At 32.3% G+C, this 23,368-nt stretch overlaps 1 protein-coding gene and 1 pseudogene across 1 annotated transcript; one reads left to right on the forward strand and one right to left on the reverse strand.

Moving 5' to 3' along the window:
• Positions 1–3,186: 3,186 nt before the first annotated feature.
• LOC114399262 lies at positions 3,187–7,252 on the reverse strand. The gene is made up of 4 exons (XM_028361413.1): positions 6,196–7,252; positions 4,903–6,107; positions 4,196–4,787; positions 3,187–4,127 (listed from the first exon to the last, which is right to left on the reverse strand). Exons 1-3 carry the CDS (start codon positions 6,632–6,634, stop codon positions 4,206–4,208), a joined length of 2,226 nt encoding a protein of 741 aa, XP_028217214.1. The 5' UTR covers positions 6,635–7,252; the 3' UTR covers positions 3,187–4,127; positions 4,196–4,205.
• Positions 7,253–20,264: 13,012 nt separating this feature from the next.
• On the forward strand, positions 20,265–21,265 carry LOC114398669 (annotated as a pseudogene).
• The last annotated feature ends 2,103 nt before the right edge of the window (positions 21,266–23,368 follow it).

The following is a 23,368-nucleotide window of genomic DNA, read 5'->3' on the forward strand; positions in this document are numbered from 1 at the left end:
ACCAAGGTGAAGATTGTTGTACATGGTCTAATATTAGTTGGTTAGTTAGGGGGGGTTAGCTAATAGCCTTAGGTAGAAAAATATTTTTCTATTATTCTGTTAATAGCAAATGGCATGCTATCACATGTATATAAGTTCTATTTTTTTTTCTGTTAATACACGCATAGCCTCATTTTTGTTCCCAATTTTTGTTTTCTCAACAAATTCATCTTCTTCATTCCTAACACCACCCACTAACCACTCTTCACTATTTCATATATATCCCCTCTTTCATTTTGTAATTGTTACTTTATTTTGTTGGATGCTCACCCCCTTTAACTACACACTCTCTTCCCTCAAACAACACACGACCAACCTTTAAACGTAATTGTATATTATTTTTTTTTAACATATACTTTCTTCAAATTGATAACAATACTCAAATTGAATACTATGTTCCCATTTTATAATTTCTTTTATTACGTCAAATTTCTATCTATAACCTCTTTCCGTTTTCTTTTTTTTCTTCTTCTCCTTCTTTAACTTTCTCTTCCATGTATAGTTCTTTCGGGTATAGATTTGGTTTACGTAATGTTTCAAAATTCATTTTGATTACATTTGGAAGGTTGCAATTGAACATGGCACACACCATAGGAAAGATGTTATTGTCTTGCATCCAAAGCATTCAAAGCCTTCCTTTTTATCTTCTTTTTTTTAAAAGAAAAATGTTATTGATTAATTGTTTCCGATTTTTTCATGTGACACATTTGTAGTCAAATTCTCCCAGTAGACTGATGATCAATAATTTCCTATGTGTGCAAGTAATAATGCCAATCATTTTATATCAAATAGTTTTTTCTTTATCTCATTCACATGCTGTAAGTTTTATTTATTTATTTATTTATTTTATCTTTGTGTCTTTAGGGAAAGGAAGTCATGGGAATAAATAATTTTGTAATATTCCTGGATGGTGAAAAGATGTATGGTGTTGTGTTGACAAAAGGGAACAAAAGCCATAGGAGTATATAATTTTCTAATATTCCAAGAGGTAGAAAGATATATGGTAGTGTGTTGGCAAAGACTTTTTGACCTGAAGAGAAAAATAAAAAGAAACGGGGTAGACAAAGTAAAAAAATCTTACATGTTATAGTCTTTTTAACTGTTTTATTTTTCTGTATTATTTTTGTTTTCTTACTTTATTGTTTCTTCTTAAGTATTTTTACAGGTAAAGAAGAAAAAATCTAATAATTTTTCTCTTATCTCATTCATATGCTATAAGTTTTTTTAATTATTTTTTTATTATCTTTGTGCTTTTATGGAATGGAAGCCATGAGAATATATAATTTTTTATTATTCAAGGATGGTGAAAGCATGTATGGTGTTGTGTTGATAGTCTTTGATTTGAAGAGAGAATAAAGAAGAAATGGGATAGGCAATGTAAGAAAACCTCTTACATTTTATAGACTTTTTATTTGTCTTCTTATATATATGTTATTTTTATTTACATTTCCTATTAACTTTTCAAATTAAATTTTCTTTTTATTCATTTCTTTTTATTTTTTTATTGCTATGATTTTCTTTCTCTCATTTTTGTGTGCAGTTGAGATATTTGAAGTTTGCATGCCATGAGCCTATAGGAAAGGAAAAAGAAGAAAGAAACATAATTGTGAAGAATTTAATCGTACAAATTTATATTAAAATTGATATTCAGATTTGTATTTGGGTAATTTTTTTTGCTGAATTTTATATTTGAATCATGAACATCAAATTATGAAGAAATGACTTAATTCATAGTTGATAATGTTAGGAAATAATTTTATTGATCTTTTGTAAGGTATTTAAGGTGACTTTTCCTCTTAAGGGGAGTTTATGAAATTAATTTATGTAAGGCACTAAAACATGAATATTCTATTACAAAAAAAAAACATGAATTTTAATATCTTTAAGCTAATGTGTTCTTACAATGATTTCAACATATATAATACTATCCTTAAATTTTTTTTCTAAAAAAGTAAATAAAAAAGATTATTAGTTATTTTTATTTGTCCTAAAAAGTTCTTATTTATCAAATGCTAGTGGGAAACAAACACCATTGTGTCTTTCTATAATTTATTAATTTTGGGTATAAATGTTTAAAGAATGATAACAAAGGAGTGAATAGGCAATTTAGTCCCTGAGATTGTAACCACTTTGCATATTAGTCCCTGACTTAAATTTTAATTCATAATAGTCCCTAACTTTACATAAGTTTTGCAAAATAGTCCCTGTCGTTAATTTCTCAGGTGACGGCGTTAGTGAGGTGTATAGGTGGTAATTCAGTGCCACGTAGATTGTCCAACGTGGCACTGAGGTCTGCATCTATAAATTCTCTCTCACATGCAAGGTTGCTTCTTCTTCCCCAAAAAAATTAGGGTTTACGAAGCTGCTGGATGCTTCTTCTTCTTCTTCTTCTTCCCACGCTGAGTTGCTTCTTCTTCTTCTACTGTGAGGCTCAGTCCCTGCTGCTTGTTCACTTGATTTGTCCATGTCTGCAAGTGGCAGTTGTTGTGCATTTTCTGGTAGTTTCATTCGGCAATGCCACCATGGAAGACGTGCAGCTATTCGAACTGCAAGAACAAGGAGAAACCCAGGAAGATTATTCTATACTTGTGCATTACCCCAAACAGACCCAGATAACTGTCAATTTTTTCAATGGGTTGAAGAAGAAAACCAACTTTCTAATTCGTCTTCTGTCTCAAGAGAAACAATGGTAGTGGCTGATTTGAGGCTACAAATTGAAGCTTTGCAGAAGAAAATGAGAAATTTAACAAACATTGTGTTGTTAGGTTTTTCATTTTTAATTGTAATGTTAGTTTTAGGGGGAATGTACTTTAGGTAAAATGTGTAATAGCAGCTTTTGATATTGTAATTGTTGTTTTGCTGAAGAATTTGTAGTAGGAAGTAGCTTTTGTAGTGTAATAGCAGCTTTTGTTGCTACTGTCAATTGTTGTTTTGCTGAAGAATTTGTAATAGGAAGTAGCTTTTGTAGTGTAATAGCAGCTTTTGTTGCTACTGTCAATTATCCATTTCAATTAAATATAATTTGTTGGTGAAATTTGTTGCTGAAATTTGCAGTTTATTAAATATAATTTAATAAAAGAAAGAGAATTAGGTAATAAGAAGCAACTCATAATGTATGTTGGGATGGATTGTACTACTCCAACTCCAAATCCAACACAGTGTATAATTTATAAAAGAAAGAGAAGAAACATGACTTTAGATCAATTTCACATAATATTTGACATCCCAAAGCATGGTAGTTAGAAGCAATTGTTCAGTAGGCCTTCAAACTATACAACTACACATCCTAATATTTGACATCATTTCACATGCCAGTGAAGCTTTCAAAATATACAACTACACATCCTAATATCAAAATGCAACAAAAAATGCTTCTTCAGTTTTCTTCATCAGCAACCTTCAAACTCAGCAACCTTCAAAATGCGCAACAAAAAATGGGTCTTCAGCAACCTTCAAAATGCAACAAAAAATGGTTCTTCAGTTTTCTGCATCATCTTTATCAGCAACCTTCCTTTTTTTGGCTCTTGTTATGGCTAGCTTATTCCTTGCTATTGGTGGAACAATAGTTGCAGGGACCTCCATGTCACTATCTTGTGACAAATGAGGCTGAGATAAATTAATCTCCACCGGATCTTGTTGAACATGAGCAGCAGCTTCTTCAGCCTCATTCAAAGCTTGTTCATCTTGAGATAATAGGTGGTCATCCTCATTGGAAGTTGATGGTGCAACATATTTCTTTGGCCTAACAGGAACTCCAATATTTTTACAGCTTCTAATGTTATGATTGGTTTGGCCACACCTTCCACATGTAAACTCAGCCAATTTCCTCTTTAGCTTATGTCCTGTGACATTGTCCTCATCTACAGATCTCCTTCTATTTTTCTTTGGCCTTCCTCTTTGGACCTTTTTATGTGGTGGAACAGGGTGTGTATACTGTGTCTGGGCCCAATATTGTGGTCCTTGGACTGGTTCAATAAAATGCTGGTATGTCTTATTATAAGCTTCTATTGACAGCCACTCATGACACATGTCCTCAGGCTTCCCTCCTTTGTGAGTTATTGTTGCAATGGCATGTCGGCATGGCATCCCTACATCAAAGTTGTAAAATCAGCACACATGTAGGTTAGGAATGAAAAAAAACTATAAAAAACACAACCTGTTAGTTGTCATACTCCACAAGTGCATGTCCATTCACCTAAATTGACCTCAACCTTATTCCCCCACATGTGGACCTCATATCTCAGGCCCATGTTATCACCACACCAAATGGGAGTCCATTGATTAGCAAAATGGAATTCTTTTTCTAGTCTTTTATACTGCACTGGACATAATGGTCCAGGTTTTCCAGAAAGTTTAACCTTGCGGGCAGCCATGGTTCTCATGATATAACTTCTAATTTCTTCAAGCATTGTGATAATAGGCTTGCATCTATACTGCAGAATTCTGGAATTGAATACCTCACAAGTGTTGTTGCATATATTGTCCACCTTGGGTGTTGTACTGAAGTGGGCTTTTGTCCATGCTTGTTTGGGCCATTTATTCAAATACTCCCAAGCCTGGCAGTTGATTGTCTTCAAATGGGCCATATGGCCTTCAAACTCAGCAACAGTAGTGGATTTTGCACATTGCCACACAATTCCTTTAAGTTCCTTGCTTTTCCATTGCTTTGTAAAATTTTTCCAAAGATGCAAGACACAAAATCTATGAGGTGCACCAGGCATGACTTCCTGTAAAGCTGGAATAAGTCCCTGGAAAAATTGCAGCAAAGTAGTAAATACTTCTGGACTAGTCCCTAACTTATGTCATTAACTTCAATTAAATACCTAACTTATGATAACAATTGCAAATCACACCATGTCATACCTTTTGCATGTCTGACATGAAATTCCACCCATTCTGTATGTAATCCCCAAGATCTTCATGCAACAAAGTTAAAAACCATTTCCAATTGTCTTTGTTCTCAATGTCCACAACAGCATAAGCAATAACATAGATGTGGTTATTGCCATCAAGCCCAACAGCAGAGAGCAAGTTTCCTCCAAATGCACTCTTTAGGAAACATCCATCTAGACCTATGAATGGTCTACATCCAGCAACAAACCCCTTCTTACAGCCAGCAAGACAAATATATAGCCTCTGAAATTGTGGTGGACCTTCTGGACTTGGCACTGTGTTGATCTTAACTGTTGATCCAGGATTGCTCCTCAACAATTCATGTGCATAATCAAATACTTTGGCATATTGTTTCCTCTCATTCCCTTCCACTAATTGCTTTGCTTCTTTCATGGCTCTCCACATCTTTGTAACTTCAATGTGCACTCCAAACTCTTGCTTGAAATATTCCAAAGCTTCAACACATTTAAGGGTTGGCTGCATTCTGAGTTTGCCCTCAAGTTTACTGACCACCCACTGTCTATTTGCTTGTTTGTTGTTCACTTCTCTGCAGCAATTATGGTTATGCTTAAATGTCTTTATCTGAAAAGAGTTTCTAACTTCATTCTTTGCACAGTAGATTTCCCAATCACAAAATGCCTTCTTGCATTTTGCTCTAGCCCTCTGTTTATCATTCTTCTTCCACTTGAACTCCCTGCCCATCAATATGCTATACTCCCTCAAGGCAGATTTAAATTCATCTAGAGTACCAAACTCCATCCCTAATTCCAACTTCTGTTCACCAACTCCACTACTTTGACTATATTGAGGATAAACTTCAACATCCTCATCTTCATCATCACTACTAATGGGGATATTAAGCTCCTCTGAATGATAACCATCTGTCTCAACTTCAGCTTCAACTTCATTCAACATACAAGAGAAATTTATAAACCACTCAGCATCTGTCTCATCACTGTCAACTTCCCTTTCCTCCTCACTATCAGCAACATCTCTCTCTTCACCATCAGCATCTCTCTCCTCACCAGCTTCAACATCCCTCTGCTCACTACCATCTCTTTGCTCACCAGCATCAGTATCCCTCTGCTCATCACCATCCCTCTGCTTACCAGCATCCATCTGCTCACCAGCATCCATCTGCTCACCAGCATCTGTCTGCTCTCCAGCACCAACATCTGCATCAATGGTCATAAAGTAAAAATTAATCATATTAATTAATTATGGTAACCATGTCGGACCAAGTACAGATGAATTAAAACTTACCTTCCTCATGGCCAGCAACAGGTACATCATCTAAATCATCCTCATTCTCAACAGCTTTTCGAATTGGATAACATTCCAAGTACAACATTTGTGGGACTTCTTCTAAAATTGGATCTACTTCATGATGAAAATAAACATTTATCTCATTCTCATTTTCAAAAGCATCCCTAACTAAGTGTAATATATCTCCATCAGTTGTACAACTCCTTAACCCATGATTAAAATCTAAGTCCTTATCAATCAACCAAAAACATTCTCCTATATTACTATACTTCTTACAAGCTTTCACCAGATCATATAAGATAAATGCATTCAGGCAATCTGCAGATATATCCTCCCAAACGTCAAATTCTCCGCCTATATATTCAACCTTTCCATCACTGGCACGTGGAGTGAATCTTCCTCCATGGTGCAATACTAAAGTTATATTATCATTCATTCTACACAATCAGAAACCGCAAACATGGTCAGATATTAGGAAATAAAAAAACCTACCTCAAAAAGCGCGAAGACATTGACATTGTCAAAAACCGCGAAGACACAATCAAAAACCAAAAACATTGTCATCTATAAAAACAGAGCATCATAAACGAAAATAATAAACGATCATAAACCTCCCTACGAAGCGCGAAGACAATGCCGCAAATGAAACCCCTCGAACATGTAAAACCCCAAATCAAACCACCAAAACAATGCAAACGAATTGAATGAAACCACCAACCTGACAAAAAGCGCGAACCCTCAATCACGAGAATGCAGGGGAGGGAAGAGCAACAGTGAAAGAGAAAATGGGTTTACTTCATTTTTGATTTCTTTTAAACCTAATTTTTCAATTCAGTCCTTGCCTTGCCACATAATATTGCTGACTTGGACTCAAACCTGCCACATTGGATGCTTACATTTGCCAAATAGACATTTGACTAACGGAGGAAATTAGATTTTAACAGCAGGGACTTATTTGCATAACGGAGGTAAAGTTAGGGACTATTATGAATTAAAATTTAAGTCAGGGACTAATATGCAAAGTGGTTACAATCTCAGGGACTAAATTGCCTATTCACTCGATAACAAAGTCAAAATACAATGTCAAAGGGAACATAGTTTGAATGATTTTTTGTTTTTTGCAATTACAATTGAATTTTTTTTTTCCAGATAATCTTTACTTTCTACACATATTTTTGTATATTTACTTTATATATTTCTCCATTTCTCTTATTTTTCTCTTCACCACATATCTTACTTTGAAGTATATAAAAAACGATACTTAGAATTGAAGTATATACACCCTTAGAGCAAAAATAATTAAAGATCAAAATAAGAAGAAAAAAAATTCAAAATATGACATAATAGTGTTACCATTTTAATATTTCACAAATGCATTTATCAAATAGAATGATATTTAAGTATGTACAGCAAATGGTTTGTCAATTGTGTATAGATAGACATGTATTTACAAACATAATATATTAATTTATCATGTTATCATAACAAAGAGACATAAGAAGTAAAATTATGTATATATTATGTACTTACCAAAATCTAGAGCTAGGATACGTAAAGGTGGACGTGGCCAAAGTGGGCTCTTGGGCTTCACACGTCCGACTTTGAGAGATATCTTTGTTAGGAGGACGGGAGGGATGACCTGCAACATAAAGGGTTCGATTGGAACATGGTATTTATAGGAGTAGAGCGTAGGTGCGGGTCCTTGCTTGCAGGGACTCTTAGAGATAATTTTCGACTTATAGATAATAGTCGAGAGCTTGTACATAATGTTAGAGATAAACTATAGCTTAAACATAAAAGCTAGTAGATAATTATACCGTGTAAATAATGTATGACTTTGTAGATAATTAACTACCTGTCAAGAGATGAGAAATTCAAGTATAACCTGTGAATTAGGGGACTTGGATGTTAAGGGCCGAGTGTATGTGCTCGCTCTGTTCCAATACAAGGCTGATATGAAAGGTTGATAAAGTGTCATGTAGTATTTTGTGAACCCTGGACACTACACGTTACAACATATATTAACCTAAAATTAATATGAACACCAATTTACTAAGAGAAATTAATTCAATATATAAATTTTAGTACAATAAAATACGATAGTGAAATAAAAAAAATGCAAACATACTGATTCGACAATGCCCGTGTTTCCGCTAATAATATATGAAGGTAATAACATGTTTTGGTGTACACATTTTGTTGGACTAAATTATCCTTCAATTATTATCCTTCAATTATAGTAATTTCACACTCACGCTTAATATTTTTAACGTTACCCGTGTTAAATAATTTTCTTTTATCTGTAATTTTTTTCAAATTTTTTGTCCTCAACTGGTAGCGCAACCACCAAGTACTACTATGTTTATTTGTTATACGTGAGAAGAAAAAAATAACTACTCATTTCCTCAAACCGTTTGTTTATTCTTTCCCTTTTATAAGCACCTTCTCACACTTGCTCACACAATCCACCCTCTAAGCCATCATCAAAATGGTGTTGGTAGTGACCATCATCGAGGAAAAGTTTCTTCTGTGAAAGGCTTGCCTCCCAATCCCTCAAACTCAGAGGCCACAAACCCTTATTATTATTAAAATTTTTGGATGTTGATATAGTCGAAGAGTTCGATAATATTTCATTGATTTTCAAGTTTTAAAGGCGGCGACCATTGTGGAACTTGAGGATGCAACAGAGGCATTCTTCAGTCACGTGCCTTAGAAGCATATATCCAGTATAATTTGTTTTTCTCAAACGTATGTATTTGAGGGGTTTTATATAATCCACTTCGTAATTATGTTAAATATTTATATTTCTATTGCTTACAACGGTTTCCAATCAATGAAGTAATTTTTCAAATTTTGACGCTTTCATTTTTAAAGGTTTTTATTTTCAAAATTTCTTAATTCCCTTTTTAATTCATTGTAGGTTGCTTGAATGGCTCACAAAACCTAATAATTAATTGGTTATTGTTTGTTTGATTTTTGACTAATTTTTTTGTTTGTTGCAGAGGATAACCTGTCATTGGCTCATGTCAATTTAAGAGAAAAAAGGAAACAGGTTGATCCGTAAGATTTTTTTTTATTGAAAAACCTTTTCTTTTTTTTCTTTTCTTTTCTTTTACAAGTTCATTTTTTTTATTGCTATTTGCCAATGACCATTGTTTATGTTTCTTCATGCAGAGAAGTCCATCTAAAGCCTTTGTGGTACATGGAGTAATCTGTCTGCTTAAAGATCTGTGCTGATTAATTGGACGCTGACTTGCTAAGATAATCAGGGTACATTTTTCTCATTTTCTTCTTTTATTAATTGGATGCTGTCTTGCTACATTTTGACTAGCATATTCTTTTTATTTTTGCATTTGATTTAGTGTTTCCTTTTTTATTTTGGTAGCTTATCATTTTCTATTTATTTCTTTTTTTTTTATTTAGGTCTATCTCTTAACTCCAAAATGTGAAAAGAGAATAAGAAAGATAATTAATTTCAATTTTGAATTTTAAAAATCTAACAATTAACATAAACCAAATTTTTAAACGATTATCTTTTATAAGAGAAAAAATTGTTATTATAGCATTGATCTTTGTTAATTAAAATTACTCATTTTAAATTTTAAGAATCTGCCAATTTGTTAATTAAAATTGTCCATTTTAAGTTTTTTTTTAAAATCTACCATTTTTTTAAATTAAAAATGCCTATTTAGAAAAAAATAAAAAATAGGCAACCAAATTTATATCACTTAGTTTATTGCCAAAAAATTATATCAATTAGTTTTAATAAACACAACTGCCAATTCGTATAAGCCTTTTCAATTTCCGGCAATTTTTGTATCACTTAATTTCTTCATTTGCTTTCAGAAAAATTCTCTAAGTATTTAACTTTTCTTTATTTTGTGCATGTTATAATCTCCAAATGTTGCTATATTCTGAGAGGGTTAGTTCTTCAATTAACCAATTATTTTGCTCTGTTATTATAACACAGACGAAAATATTATTTTTTTTCACCATTTTCTAATATAATCCTTTTGCAATAAGGATGTGAAAAAAACTGGTTCAGATTAAATAGAATTATAATCCAATCTAAACTAATTAATTTTTTTTCTAACTAGTTCAAAAGAAAGGAGTGTACTATTTTATAAAATCGAATAGGTTAACCGAATTATTTCTAATAAGTTCGGTTAATCTAATTGATTTTCATTTAAATATTTTTTTATTTAGAAAAAATAATTCAAAAATTAATTTGAAACTGATTCGACTCTTAGAACTAATTTAAAAAGGATTAAAAACTAATTTAGTTCAGGAATAGTTTTTAAAAGTAGTTCGATTTTAAATCAGTTTCTAAATCAATTGAATTATTTGAATATAAAACCGAATCGATTAAAACATAAAAATCAATTTGATTCAATTTTTTTATTGAACTAATTTTTACACACTCCTATTTCACAATCCCTGTTCTTCGTTTTTTCCTCATTCGTTGGTAACAATATTTCCGGGATGAATGATCATTGTTAAGCACACTTCTTGACATACCAATTATGTTGTGGACAAACTTAATTGAAGCCACCGTTAGTTAGGTGCTCGAGAGAACAATACGTAACTCTTTGATGCTGCACCCAAAGCGATTTTTTGATGTCTTCTTGTGTGATCTTGTAGTTGTATTTTTGTTTTACTTAGCTTTTTGTAGCTGTTTTTTTTTTTTTTTTTTTTTCCATTTGTATCAAAACAAGAATATTTATCTTCTTCTTCCAATCTAGCTGTGTATTTGTATTTAAAGGATTGAATAATAGAATAGACTATATTTCCCCTAAAAAATAGACTATATGGCTTCAATCGTAGTATTTTTTTTTAGCTTCAATCATACTTTATTGTAACAAGCACAATGGAGTTATATATGACAGCTTATTCACAATTTAGACTTTGTTGTTGCTATTTTGTTTTTTATTTTTTGCTTAAATGAAAATAAAAATTAGTGCGAGGATCATTAAATTAGACTATATTTCCCATTTTTAGTATGAGTGTCGTAGTAGGTTGTTTTGCATTCATGTGTATAGATAACTTTTTTTTATTCTTATTATTAAATTTTTTAGTGTGTACCAAAATATTTATCATCCTACAAGTAGGTCGCAAGGCAGCAACCATAGCAGATGTAGGTTGCATTGTTAGCTTATGTTATTTTAATTAGGTTTTAATTTGTGATTATTTTGTTATTTAGGGAGCACTCCACCCCAGAGGAGGACAAAGTACAGGGGAGTACCCAGCCAAGAAGAGCACTTTTAAAAACAAGTGCATTTTATATTTCAGTATATTTCATAGAGTGGCTCATTTCATGCACATTCTATACTTTTCTACCGAAAACAAAAATAAGGGAATTTTAAGAAAATGGTAATTTTTTTTACATTTTGACTTTAAAAATTAGACATTGAGACTTGCCATATCAATTGGTATAAGATTAGAGCGTTCAAATCCTATGCATAACTAATTTTTATTTAAATTTCAATCTCAGCAATCATTATACTGTAGCAGGGGAAATACAGTAGTGAACTTCTAATATTATTTACATATATCACATGAATATATTTTCTTCTAGTTCTTAGTGCCTGGTACATTTATCAGAAAAATTATATTCTCATTTCTCAGTGAACACTCATTTAGATTGCTTAAACTGCCAGCTTATTTAATGGAGCCAGATTTAGTAAATCTTTAACTGCAGAAGTCATCATCAAGGTAAACTTTAGGGAGAAGATTGTGTTAATTGAAATTTTAATCAACTGATATAACCCATAAAAGTAAACAAAAGCTAGATATGATACTTCCTTTGAGTATGGATGAGATGCTTTGTGATATGATATCAACAACTAGTATAAGAGTTGTGATTACTCCCAGGCAAGCATATTCTCTTTACTCTTAGGTGGCATAATAATAACCATAAAACAAAATAATAGATGTCCTATAAGTGTAACACCTTGGAATTTTGATGATTGAAAATAGATGTTTGATGTATTTTTTGTGTTATTTGATTAATTTGGATTATTTGAAGTGTTGTGTGAATTATTCTTGTGCAACTACTTGGTGTGGATGTTAGGTTATATAGAGTTTGATTGATCTGTGTTGAAAATGTGTGACTTCAAGTTTAACCCAAAACCTATTTTGGTAAAATCATGATTTCAAAATCGTTAACCGTTGGATCACTTTCAAACTTGGACTGTAGGTTCTCAACCCAAGTCTACATGTTTTGACCATTGGGATTTGTGAAATAATATCTCTGGACAGCTTGCTTAGTGCGACCAACATACTAAGCACAATTCCAACCAAAGGAAATAATTCGTTCAGCGAGACCAACGCGCTAAGCGCAATTCTAGCTAGAAAAGAAATTTCGCTTAGTGCAAAATGTCACACTCAACATTAAAAGTTGAATTTTTCTTAGCAAGATGAGTTATCTAAGCGAGATCTGTAAATTATAAATACGTTGTTCAGCATGAAAAACATGATTTTTCACCTCTCTCTCTCTAAACCCTCACCCAAGCCCGATTTCCTCCTCCACCACCCACAACCATTGATGACTGCCACGAGCCATCGTTGGTTGCTGTCAAACCACTATGCGAAGAGGATCACATTAATTAGAGCGAAATCCTCTAAAACCAACTCAAAGATTCGATAGAGAACGAAGCTCTTGACCTTCCCTTCGTGGTTTCTTCAAGGTAATCGTGATTTCTATGCTTTCTCCTAGTTAGTTTGAGTTTCTCTTAGTATCTCTTGTGATTTGGTTACTGCTATTGGATGTTTCTACGTTTCCTTTGAAAAACCATTGGAAATGAGACATAGTAAAAGTTGTGTTTTTATAAATTAGATTTCATTTTTGTGACCTTTGTTGAATCCCGATCACATTGGGGTGATCAAAATTTCAAAATGACATCTCTTTGATTTGGAACCCAAAACCATCATTTTAGTCCCTTTTAAAACTGAATGGGTATTTGAACCCGAATGTTAATATTAACCTTGCCTTTGAAAATCTATATTGAATTGTCTTCGATTTGGTATATAGAGCTCTGCATTTGGACCAAAGGATGCGAACCAAAGAGATTTTAGAAAAACGCTGTGAGGAACTAACAAAGTGATAGATAGGTGAGGAGAGTGTATTGTTTGTTTACAGCTTTTGATACCATAGTTGGGGTCAGGGAACCTAATTATAGGGATGCATGTTTGTCCCTGTTGCATGTTGGTTTTCAAGAAAAACTGTTTTTTTAACTAATGGGATGTTATATATTTGTTGTTGATGAATGAAATTGAGAATAATGTTGTTGTTGTGATGATTGAAATATTTGGGAAAAAATCTTAATTAACGGTCCAAAATTTTATACATGTTCTTCTATTTACTGCTTTATTAAATTTTAAATGGGCATAAAAGTATGTTTTGTATATCATAGTTCTTCTCTTTAATTTAAAATTTTCCTTAAAATATCAGTCTCGTGGTATTATGGATTGTTATTGTATGAGATTTGTGTTGTCTGAAGACCTGGGGAATATGAATCCCAGGCATGAATCTATATGCATATATGTGGAATGTGATTGGTTGTTGATGTTGATGATGATATTGAGATGAGATGATTGCTGATGTTGATGATGAGATTGAGATGAGATGATATTGATGACATTGAGATGGGATGATATTGATGTTGATCATGACATTGAGATGCGATGATGTTAATGTTGATGATGATATTGAGATGAGATGATATTGATGTTGATGATGACATTGAGATGCGATGATGTTGATGTTGATGATGACATTGAGATGAAATGATGTTGATGTTGATGATGACATTGAGATGAAATGATGTTGATGTTGATGATGTCATTATGATGGATGTATGTTGTGTATGTATATGGGGGGTGCAATGACTATGTTGGATATCCCTAGAGAAGGAAAAAGATTGGTTTAAGAGTTATAATTAAGCATCCCTAGCGAGGGAAGGGGATTGCTTAGAATTTTTAACTATCCAAGGTTAGTGCATTGATGGTGCTCATGTTTCATACTGGATAATTGCATGGAAATAATATAAACTTTGTCAATAAGTACCTGTGGTTTTTTATGAGGAAAAAAAGCAGGTACTTGGGGGCATATCACTCGGTTTGGAACTCTCTTGAGACCCATGCTGATCAACATGTGGAGGAGTTACCTGCGCACGACAAGGTGACCTCGACACTTGCTGCCTATTTTTCCTAAGTCTGAGTTTCATGTAGACACGCTTAGGCTATTTCCTGACGAATGTCCCACGTTACATTTGAGAATTGAGTAAGGTGCATGCATCATTTTGAGCATAATTGATTTGAATTGTGGAAAAAGTTGATGACTAATTTGTTAATTGTATGTTGAACTGATGGATTATCGAGAATGATTATGGTTATTGTCATTGTTTTCTTACTAATCATTGTCATATGGTGTTTGTTGATCTTTTATAATAAACTCACTCTTACAATTTTGTAACGTGTGTGATGAGCGTGAACCTTTGTTCGTTGAAGCAGATGAGCAACATAAGTGATGTTGGAGGGAGATCCTTTTGTTGGAGCTGCCAAACCGAAGTTGAAATTTATTTTGGGAGATATTTGTGTTTTGTTATCAACTCTCCCTTAGTTGGTTCCTTGATTCTTTTTGATTGGGCATGTAAATCTCAGATTTAGATACATGTCAAAAAATTGAATTATCTTCTGACATGTGAATGATGTAAAATGGTTTAATATATATATATATATATATATATATATATATATATATATATATATATATATATATATATATATATATATATATATATGTATGTATGTATGTATGTATGTACATATTTGTGTGTTGTTTGGTGAGTGTATATCATGAAAAATTTACCCTCATTTTCATAATCAAAATAATGGAGTTTTTATTTAAAATTAAAATGATGTGTTTTAGAGTAGTGATATCGTAGCGATAAGACAGGTCGTTACAACTAGGGGTGGAAATGAGTCAAGCCAAGCCAAGCTTTACTAGGCTTGAGCTCGGCTTGAGCTTGGCTCATTACCTGTCATAGGCGTTTTTTTTAAGGCTCAGCTCGGCTTACATAAAAGTCTGGCTTGGCCCACGAGCCTATTTAAAAGCTTGTTTAAAGACGTCTTTGATTAATTAATTATTTTAAAACCTAGTGAAATATTAACTAAAAAAAGAAACTTATAAAATTTTGTATAAGTAATGTACAAATCCAAAAATAATTGATAAACAAAATCATATTGAATTCAAGTCGTTAAAGCACAAAGTATATCAAAAGAAAATAAAAAGAGTATAATATTAAAAAACGTATGGATTAGAGGTGGTTTACACTAATATAGCCAAACAAAAATTATTATTAGTTAAATAAACAATTTTTAATCCAATTTTTGAATATATAATTATATTAAATATTTTTTAGAAAAATATATCTACAATAATTTCATCTTAGTCTACTCAAGCCATATCTTATATACTATTGATCGAGGTCGTACCCGAATAAAATAAACATTAAAAATGCACTATCTAGGAAGTGATCCTAGGTCGTCTCCCAACGAGCAATGGTCAACCAAACGTTTATAACAAATAAGTAAATTTGAATTAGAAAATAACAGAATTAAAACATGTTTCCCCTTGATTTACAAGCAAGTCTCTTATACTAGGTTACGAGAATTTATTCTTAATCGGTTCAACCACTTAATCCAACCCTAAATTAAGTTATTAAGCGAAAATTAACATAAGACTGTCATTATGTGATTAAACAACACATGCACCAATTAATCATGAACGAAACTGATCATTAAGCATGAATGTAAATTAAGCGCAGAGACAATTAATCAAGCACTAAGCATGCATGGATTAATAGCAACAAATACAAAGTAATTGGTGAAGTGGAAAAACTGATTTGTATTCAATAGTAATAACAAAACATTAAAGAGAATTGTGCTTGATCCTCAAGAGAAAACAATGTTGGAGACTTAGCCTTCCATTAATCAGTAGAAATGAAACTGTAGATTGAAGCCGAAATGAAATTGCAGAAAACGAATTTTATTCTACGTGAACAGTGTGCATGAACAGTAATAAAAACTGGAATTCTAAAATCCTAGAATTATTCTCCTCTCCGAAAAAAACTCCCTAAACTAAAACCTTGGTGTTGTTATATAGGTCCTCAACCCCAAACCTCACAAATCTATTTTAAGTCCAAGCCCATAAACGAAATAAAATAAAATCTGGACAAGATAAGATAAGATTGGATGAAATAAAATCTAGATGGAATAAAATCTGGATAAAATAAAATCTAGATAGAATAAAGTCTGGATAAGATAAGATTTGATAAAATAAAGTTATTATTATTATTATTGTTAGTTAAACAAGTCGGCTTGTCAAGCTTAACAAGTTTTTTTTATAGTTTGAGTTTGGCCTTTTTATCTAAAAAGACTTTTTAAAAAGTTTGAGCTTGGCCTTTATAGTAAACAAGCCGAGCCGAGCCGAGCCTTACATAGGCCGAGCCAAAGGCCCTCGACAAGCAGCTCGGCTCATTTCCACCCCTAGTTACAACAAGACCTAACAACTATTCAAGTGGCATCATCCCTATTCCTACCTTAGGGAATTGAAATAAAACATAATAATAAAGTCCCTATAATCATATAAGTTTGGGAACATATCTAGATGGTCCTAATTTCTCCTTAAGAGGAGTGGGTTGAGGCCAATTTGAAGAACAAAGATTGCATATATAATTGTTCCCATTAAACCCACAACTAAACCTCCTATGGGGACCAAAACATTTTTTGTTCCTTTCTTTCCTAGGATATCTAGAACGAAAACTATTGCAAACTAACTTGAGGCAAAGAACAGAGTCATAACCCGCCCATAAAATCAAATAAAATAGTTTAGTTTATTTCTTGAAAAACACCAATTTATTATAAACTTAATAGAAAGTGGAGGAACTTATACATACAAAATTTATTATAAAGCTAATAGAAAGTGGAGGAACTTATACATACAAAATCTACAACCACAACTACTTCCCCTAGCAAGCTTTGGGGAGGAAGAAAGAAGATGCCAAATCTATACCTAACAACAACAATGTTTACAATCACAAAGCACCTGAGAGTAAACAAAATTAGCTTGCCTGATAGTAAATAGAATTAGCTTTCCTAATAGTAAAAAAAGCTAGTTATGATGTTTTCCATCCTAATTCTTGAATTTTCTCCACCTTTTCTTTTAATCCATTGTAGTTGTACTGATGTTCATTTCTATTATAAGCATAGTTCTATGGCCTAATTATATGTAAATCACGACTCCTTCCAATATAAGTTGTTGAATATTGGCATTAAATAAGAGCTATGTCTTGCGTTATTCATTGCTCTCATCATATAAGCTGTTGAGAATTATAATTTAATTGTGTCCTACCTTGTATTATACACAAAACTCTCAATGTTGTAGTTGCACAATATAATGCCAATAAGCTCATTACTCGGAGAAAGGTAAATATTTTCCAAATTCTTTCCTATCTTTTGTATAGCTAGTTACTGGGTTAATTGTACGCATGCTCTGTAATTCTCACTTGAGTCTGCATCATATCATTAGAAATCTAGTAAATTCACTTTTGGATGAGTATTTAAAGTGAAATCAAAACCGTATAATAGCTTGTGTTTAATAATATACTAGTTTACTTTGATATTTTTAATTATTATATTTTATTATTATTTAAAGTGATTAATTTGTGTTTATTATATGTTGCAGTGGTTTAGTAATGAAACACCATTAGAATTGAAGAAGATTACAATAATTTGCAAGGAATGAGCAACATACTTTTTAAAATGTAAAAAAGATGCATGTATTTGAATAATGTTTGATAATATTGTACATAATTTATATCATATTTATTGATCAGTACAAGAAAAATAACCTATGCTTACAGATGCCTTTTTTCTACAGACATGAATTAGTGTAGATAAATCTCAAAAATACTTTTACCTACAACTAACTAATGTAGGTAAAACTCAATCACTTGTACCAACCATTATTTGGTGTAGGCAAATTCATTAAAATTAAAAAAAAAGACTTCTACCTACAACTACGTTGTGTAGGTAAAACTCTAAAAAACTTGTGTCTATGGTTGATTAGTGTAAGTAAAACTCAAAAGGATTACTACCTACAAAAGCACAGTGTAGGAAAAACTTAAATATAGTATCTAAATTGATTTGTCGTTGTGATAAGTCTATAACATCAACATATGAGGCCATCACTGGTCTATAACTATATATGCAATTTCTTGTTAGTTTCAGCAATGATATTCATTTCATCTTGAAATCAAACTCCAAAATGGCCACAAGCCTTTGGATTAGGGACCGGGCTGGGTATTTTAGTCAAATTCACCACACTCCAATAAGAGAAATAATAATATATAAATATTTTAAAAGTGAAAAATAGTAAAAAAAAAGTCACAGCTGTGTTTTTCTGTTCGCTGTTTGATGTCCTAAAGAGACCACTTTTTCTTTTCTTTCCCAACATTTTCCACAATAGTCTCGCGTTGCGTGGGATAGGTTTATCCCGAAACCAAACGCACTCAAAATGGCATTGTCCAAGTCGAAAGTTCATTTGCATTTGAGTTTCATTTCACTCTCATTTAGCTCTCTTCATTGAATATAAAAGCTTCCTTCTTCACTAAAGCTCTTTCGCAAATCACTTCCCTTTGTAGCTGTTGTTGCTGCTGCTTCTGCCTTTGCTCCACCACCGAACCAGTTCCCCTACAAATAGCGTTTCGTTTGTGCAAGGTGCGTTTCGATCACCGATTTTGCGATTTGTGTGTTTCACCTAATATGTTGGATGAATTTTTGTGCTTACATGTTGTTTTTGGTTACTGGATCCATAAACTTCTGTTGTGTTTTCTGGATCGAAATTCTTTTGACTTCATTTGCTCTTGCTGATGTGGATCTACTTCGTAGCTATGTCTTGTGTGTTTAGGTTTCAATTTTTGCTTAATTTTGTGGTGAGATATTTTCTGATGCATCGGTTTTGATTTTCGGCTTGTTTTTCTGCGATTTATAGATGATCAAATTGGAACTTAAATTTATTTTTTAATTATTGTATTTAAGGATCATTTTCTAGATGCAATGAATGATTTCTTGTAGGCTGAAGCTGTTGTTACTTCTTCTTTGTACTGTCTTACGAGCAAGAAATTAGGGGTTCAATGCTCAACACTTACATAGACATTTTCCCAAGTAAATTTTATAAAATAAAATTAATATTCATGTGTGTCTCTTTTCTTAATTAATTGCTTTAAACATTTAATAGGTTCTAGTCTTATTGGAGCCACAGACATAATTTTAGGACCTGATGCTTTGATCATAGTGTTCAAACCCACACTCAAGACCTGTGCCACAACCATTACAAAGGTTACCCCTGCGCCCTGCATTTCGTTCACTACTACTCTGTCTCTGTCTTTCTCTCTTCAATTCGAAGATTGTTGTGTTTTTTGGGTTAGAATTATATGTACAATTCCATGCTTTTTTTGGGTTAGAATTATATGTACAATTCTGTTTGAGTTGAGTATATTTTAGAATATGATTAGATTAAATTTACTAGTGAGTTTCTTTTTTCCATATAGTTCAAATCTGTGTGTGTGTTTGATAAATGTCATCCATGAATGATTTAGGTAAAAAGAGAATAAGAGGTTATACACATATGCTAGATGTGTGGGACTTGCCAGATGGAGAATTCATACTTGTTGAAGTAGATCATTGAGGCAATCCTATGGGTTGGGAAGGGAAAACTCTACTGAATGCAATTGGGAGCTTGGTAAGGAAACACCAATGTGTTCCTATCAATTTTCTTAGCTGGAAAGACATGCCTAAGGACTATATTACTGACATGGTTTAATTGATTCAGGTCTAGTATAAAACTTTATAAGTGTTGTTTCATCTTGTTTCTTGTAAAATTTTATGCCTTCTAATGTCTAAAAAAATGATCATTTTGTGTTTGTTAATGATACTCATAATAGAGTAAGTTTCCATTTGTTCCTGAATTAACTGAACAAACAAAGGAAATATTGATTGATGACATGAGTCTGAAATGAAGACAATTTAAATATGAACCGAAATAAAAAGGATATGATGAGAGCAAAACTAAGGAGGAAATGGTTGCTCATATCCCAGATCCAAGGGTTGATCCTTTTCAATATCGTGATTTAGTACATTATTGGTGTTTTGAGAAAGGACAGGTATACATGACAATGTTACCAACCTTTTGCTAACATAAAAATTATATATTATATGTTTATTTTTATTATTGACTTTTTATATTTGTTGGTTATAGAAAATAAGCAACATCAACAAAAGGAACCGCTCAAAATATGAGGACTTGCATTGCATGGGAACCAAGAATCTTCCAAGACGAATTCATGTGATGATTTGTCTTTTCTATATTTTTTAATATTAAATTGCTTAATACAAATAGGATGATTGATTTTTTTAACTAATGTTAGACAACAAAGGCTAAGGGAGTGCAACCTTCTAGGGCAAAAATTTATATTGACACTCAAACTCGAAAAGATGGAAGCATTGTTACTAAAAAGGCTGCTATTGTAATTGTAAGAATTTTAATTTTAATTTTAATTTTTTTTCTTTGTTTTGCTCAATTTTCTAATAGAAGGTTATGGGGTGAGGAGGAGTAACTAATGTGGAGATGAGTTTTGTTTAGTGACATTGAAGTATTGAGGATATTGATGTATGATAATAATTTACAAGGTGTATTTATGTAGGATGAACTAAAAAAGAAAATGGTTGAAGCAGAGAGTTCACAAAATTTACAAAGCACCCAAGATTCTACTAATTGGACAAATGATATATATATTCAAAAGTCAAAGGACCTGAAAAAAGAGGACGTGTGTGTTGTCTTGGCAAGCTTCCACATCAAGCAAGTTCATGTCAAAGCTCTTATGCAAACAATAGAATTCAAAAGTTGGAGAATTTGCTTGAAAACCTTGTAGTTGTGCTTAAAGTGCGATTTGCAGAAGATCCACAAATTAATCAAGTCTTAGAAGCTATAGATCAGGAGATATGAATTTATAATTCAACCTATTCAACGATTTAACTATGATATGATACTTTACAAAGAAAAAACATTCTTTTAGTTTAGGTACCTACAAATGGTTCTACTAGTAAAAATCATCAAAGTACAAGCAATCTCAACTAGAGGTGAGTTGAAATTTAATAATTAATATGTTGACAATACCATTTTTGTTAGCATATAGTATAGCTTGTAGTGTATCCGTACTATCTATGTATGTAGTAAGTTGACATTTAATAATTAATATGTTGACATTTTTGTTATTTCAGGAACATGATTTAGATGGTAATGAAGATGTGAGCCAGCGACAACACGTTCAAGTGTCTGGTTTTTACTTCGCCTATTTGTCCAACAACTCAAATTAACTCTTTTATACATTTAGAAATTTAGAAACTTGTTACATTTTAGTGATGATTCCCTCCATGTAAAGAGAGCAAGGTCATGGTGCACCAAAAATATACACTTAGGAAGGACTATGCACATGGTACTAAAAAACAAGGCAAAGTGAATTGGAAAATTTTCTATAGCACTACTGATGCTAGATCATTTCACAATGACAAATGGATCAAGGGCTGCAATATGTTAAAAAGCACACAACCCAGTTACAATAATCACAAATCAGGCTAACAAAAATCTAATTGTATGTAGCAGGTTGTTGTAACTTTCCAAAGGCCATGTTGCAGCAAATCTCTAACTTTGTGCATAATAATAAGCTCGTGTATCTATGCTCATGTATATTTAATTAAAAATTATAATCAACAAAGAGTGTAATTATGAACTAGTTTTATTATTATTATATGACATTTACCTATAGAAGACCGTAGGTACAAGTAAATTGACTTTTACCTACAGTTAGAGATTATAGGTATAAATTAATATCTTTTACCGACACATTTGAAATTGTAGGTGTCACTTATAGTGATAGTCAAATTTGAATGTAGGTAAAAATATATCCATAAAGCCTATAATGACAGACTATTAGTTGTCACTGTATACCCCCTCAAAGTTGATGCTCAAAATGTTTGTAGGACAAAGTCCTTTATACATCTACCTACGAATTTTGGACTTCTAGTGACAATTTTTGTCTGTAAGTATAAATCATTTTCCTTGTAGTGGATATTAATTAATGATCCTAATTTATAATTTGGTCTGGACAAGGAACATTAAAAAAAAAAAAATTTCTAAAACAGTTTACTTGAAAACTATCATATAAGTCCAAGTTTTATGACAGTTTTGTGAAAATCATCATAAAAATACATGTAATTTTTTTTTAAAATTCAACATATTCTATGATGGTTCTATAACTATTGTGGAAAATGGTCCACATTCAATTAGGTAGGTACCAAGGCCTTACAAAATTGTCATTAAAAGCCTTATTTGTAGTAGTGACTATATTATTTTTGATGAATTTTTTTATACATAAACACTTAATGATAAACCTATAAATAGTAGTTAATTAAAATATACTTTAAAAAAACATGTATGTGATAGGAAAACTAGGACAAGGTACTTATAAGATACAATAATCATAAATTACTCTTTTTTCCACTAAAGAATAAACAGTTTTTACTGTTAATATTAATTTAAAATTAAAATTTTTTATAACATCATTTTTCTCTACACTACTAGAAAAAGTAGTTTTCACAACACAGTAACGACATCGGTAAAAAATAACTGTTGTAGTATAACACGCGGTGGCAGTTTCATAATTATCAGTTAAAAAACAACAATGCATGGTGTTGTAGAAACCTGTACTCGAATAAGAAAGCTGAAACTTCCACAACGTGTGTTTCGTGAAGACCGATGTGGTGTGTGCGACATGTAGCTAGTCACATGACACTCAGTGACCTCACTCCTTTCAAACACTCGTGTTATTGTGGACCTCACTTGTGTTTCAGACCTCATTGAGGACCTAGCTTCTTCACTCAATTGCCCTACACAACTTTCATCACCGTTTCAGTCACCTCACTCGCCTCAGTCACCTCTTCGGTACTCTCCCTTCTGTGCCGGCCGGCACACCCCGTGACTCAAAGGTGAAACATATTTGGCCGCTATTCGTGAGAGGCTCGAGCAATTACAATAAACCCTGTAATCATC

The sequence above is a fragment of the Glycine soja genome, chromosome 19 (assembly GCF_004193775.1).
Source record: "Glycine soja cultivar W05 chromosome 19, ASM419377v2, whole genome shotgun sequence".
NCBI classification, from domain to species: Eukaryota; Viridiplantae; Streptophyta; class Magnoliopsida; order Fabales; family Fabaceae; genus Glycine; species Glycine soja.

Bases quoted from the DNA above. Each gene is read 5' to 3' on its own strand.
- LOC114399262 (XM_028361413.1), bottom strand. From the start codon at position 6,634: ATGAATGATAATATAACTTTAGTATTGCACCATGGAGGAAGATTCACT. The intron at 6,108-6,195 runs GTAAGTTTTAAT...CCATTGATGCAG, and splicing joins TGTTGCTGGCCATGAGGAAG to ATGTTGGTGCTGGAGAGCAG. The intron at 4,788-4,902 runs GTATGACATGGT...CAATTTTTCCAG, and splicing joins TCATGTCAGACATGCAAAAG to GGACTTATTCCAGCTTTACA.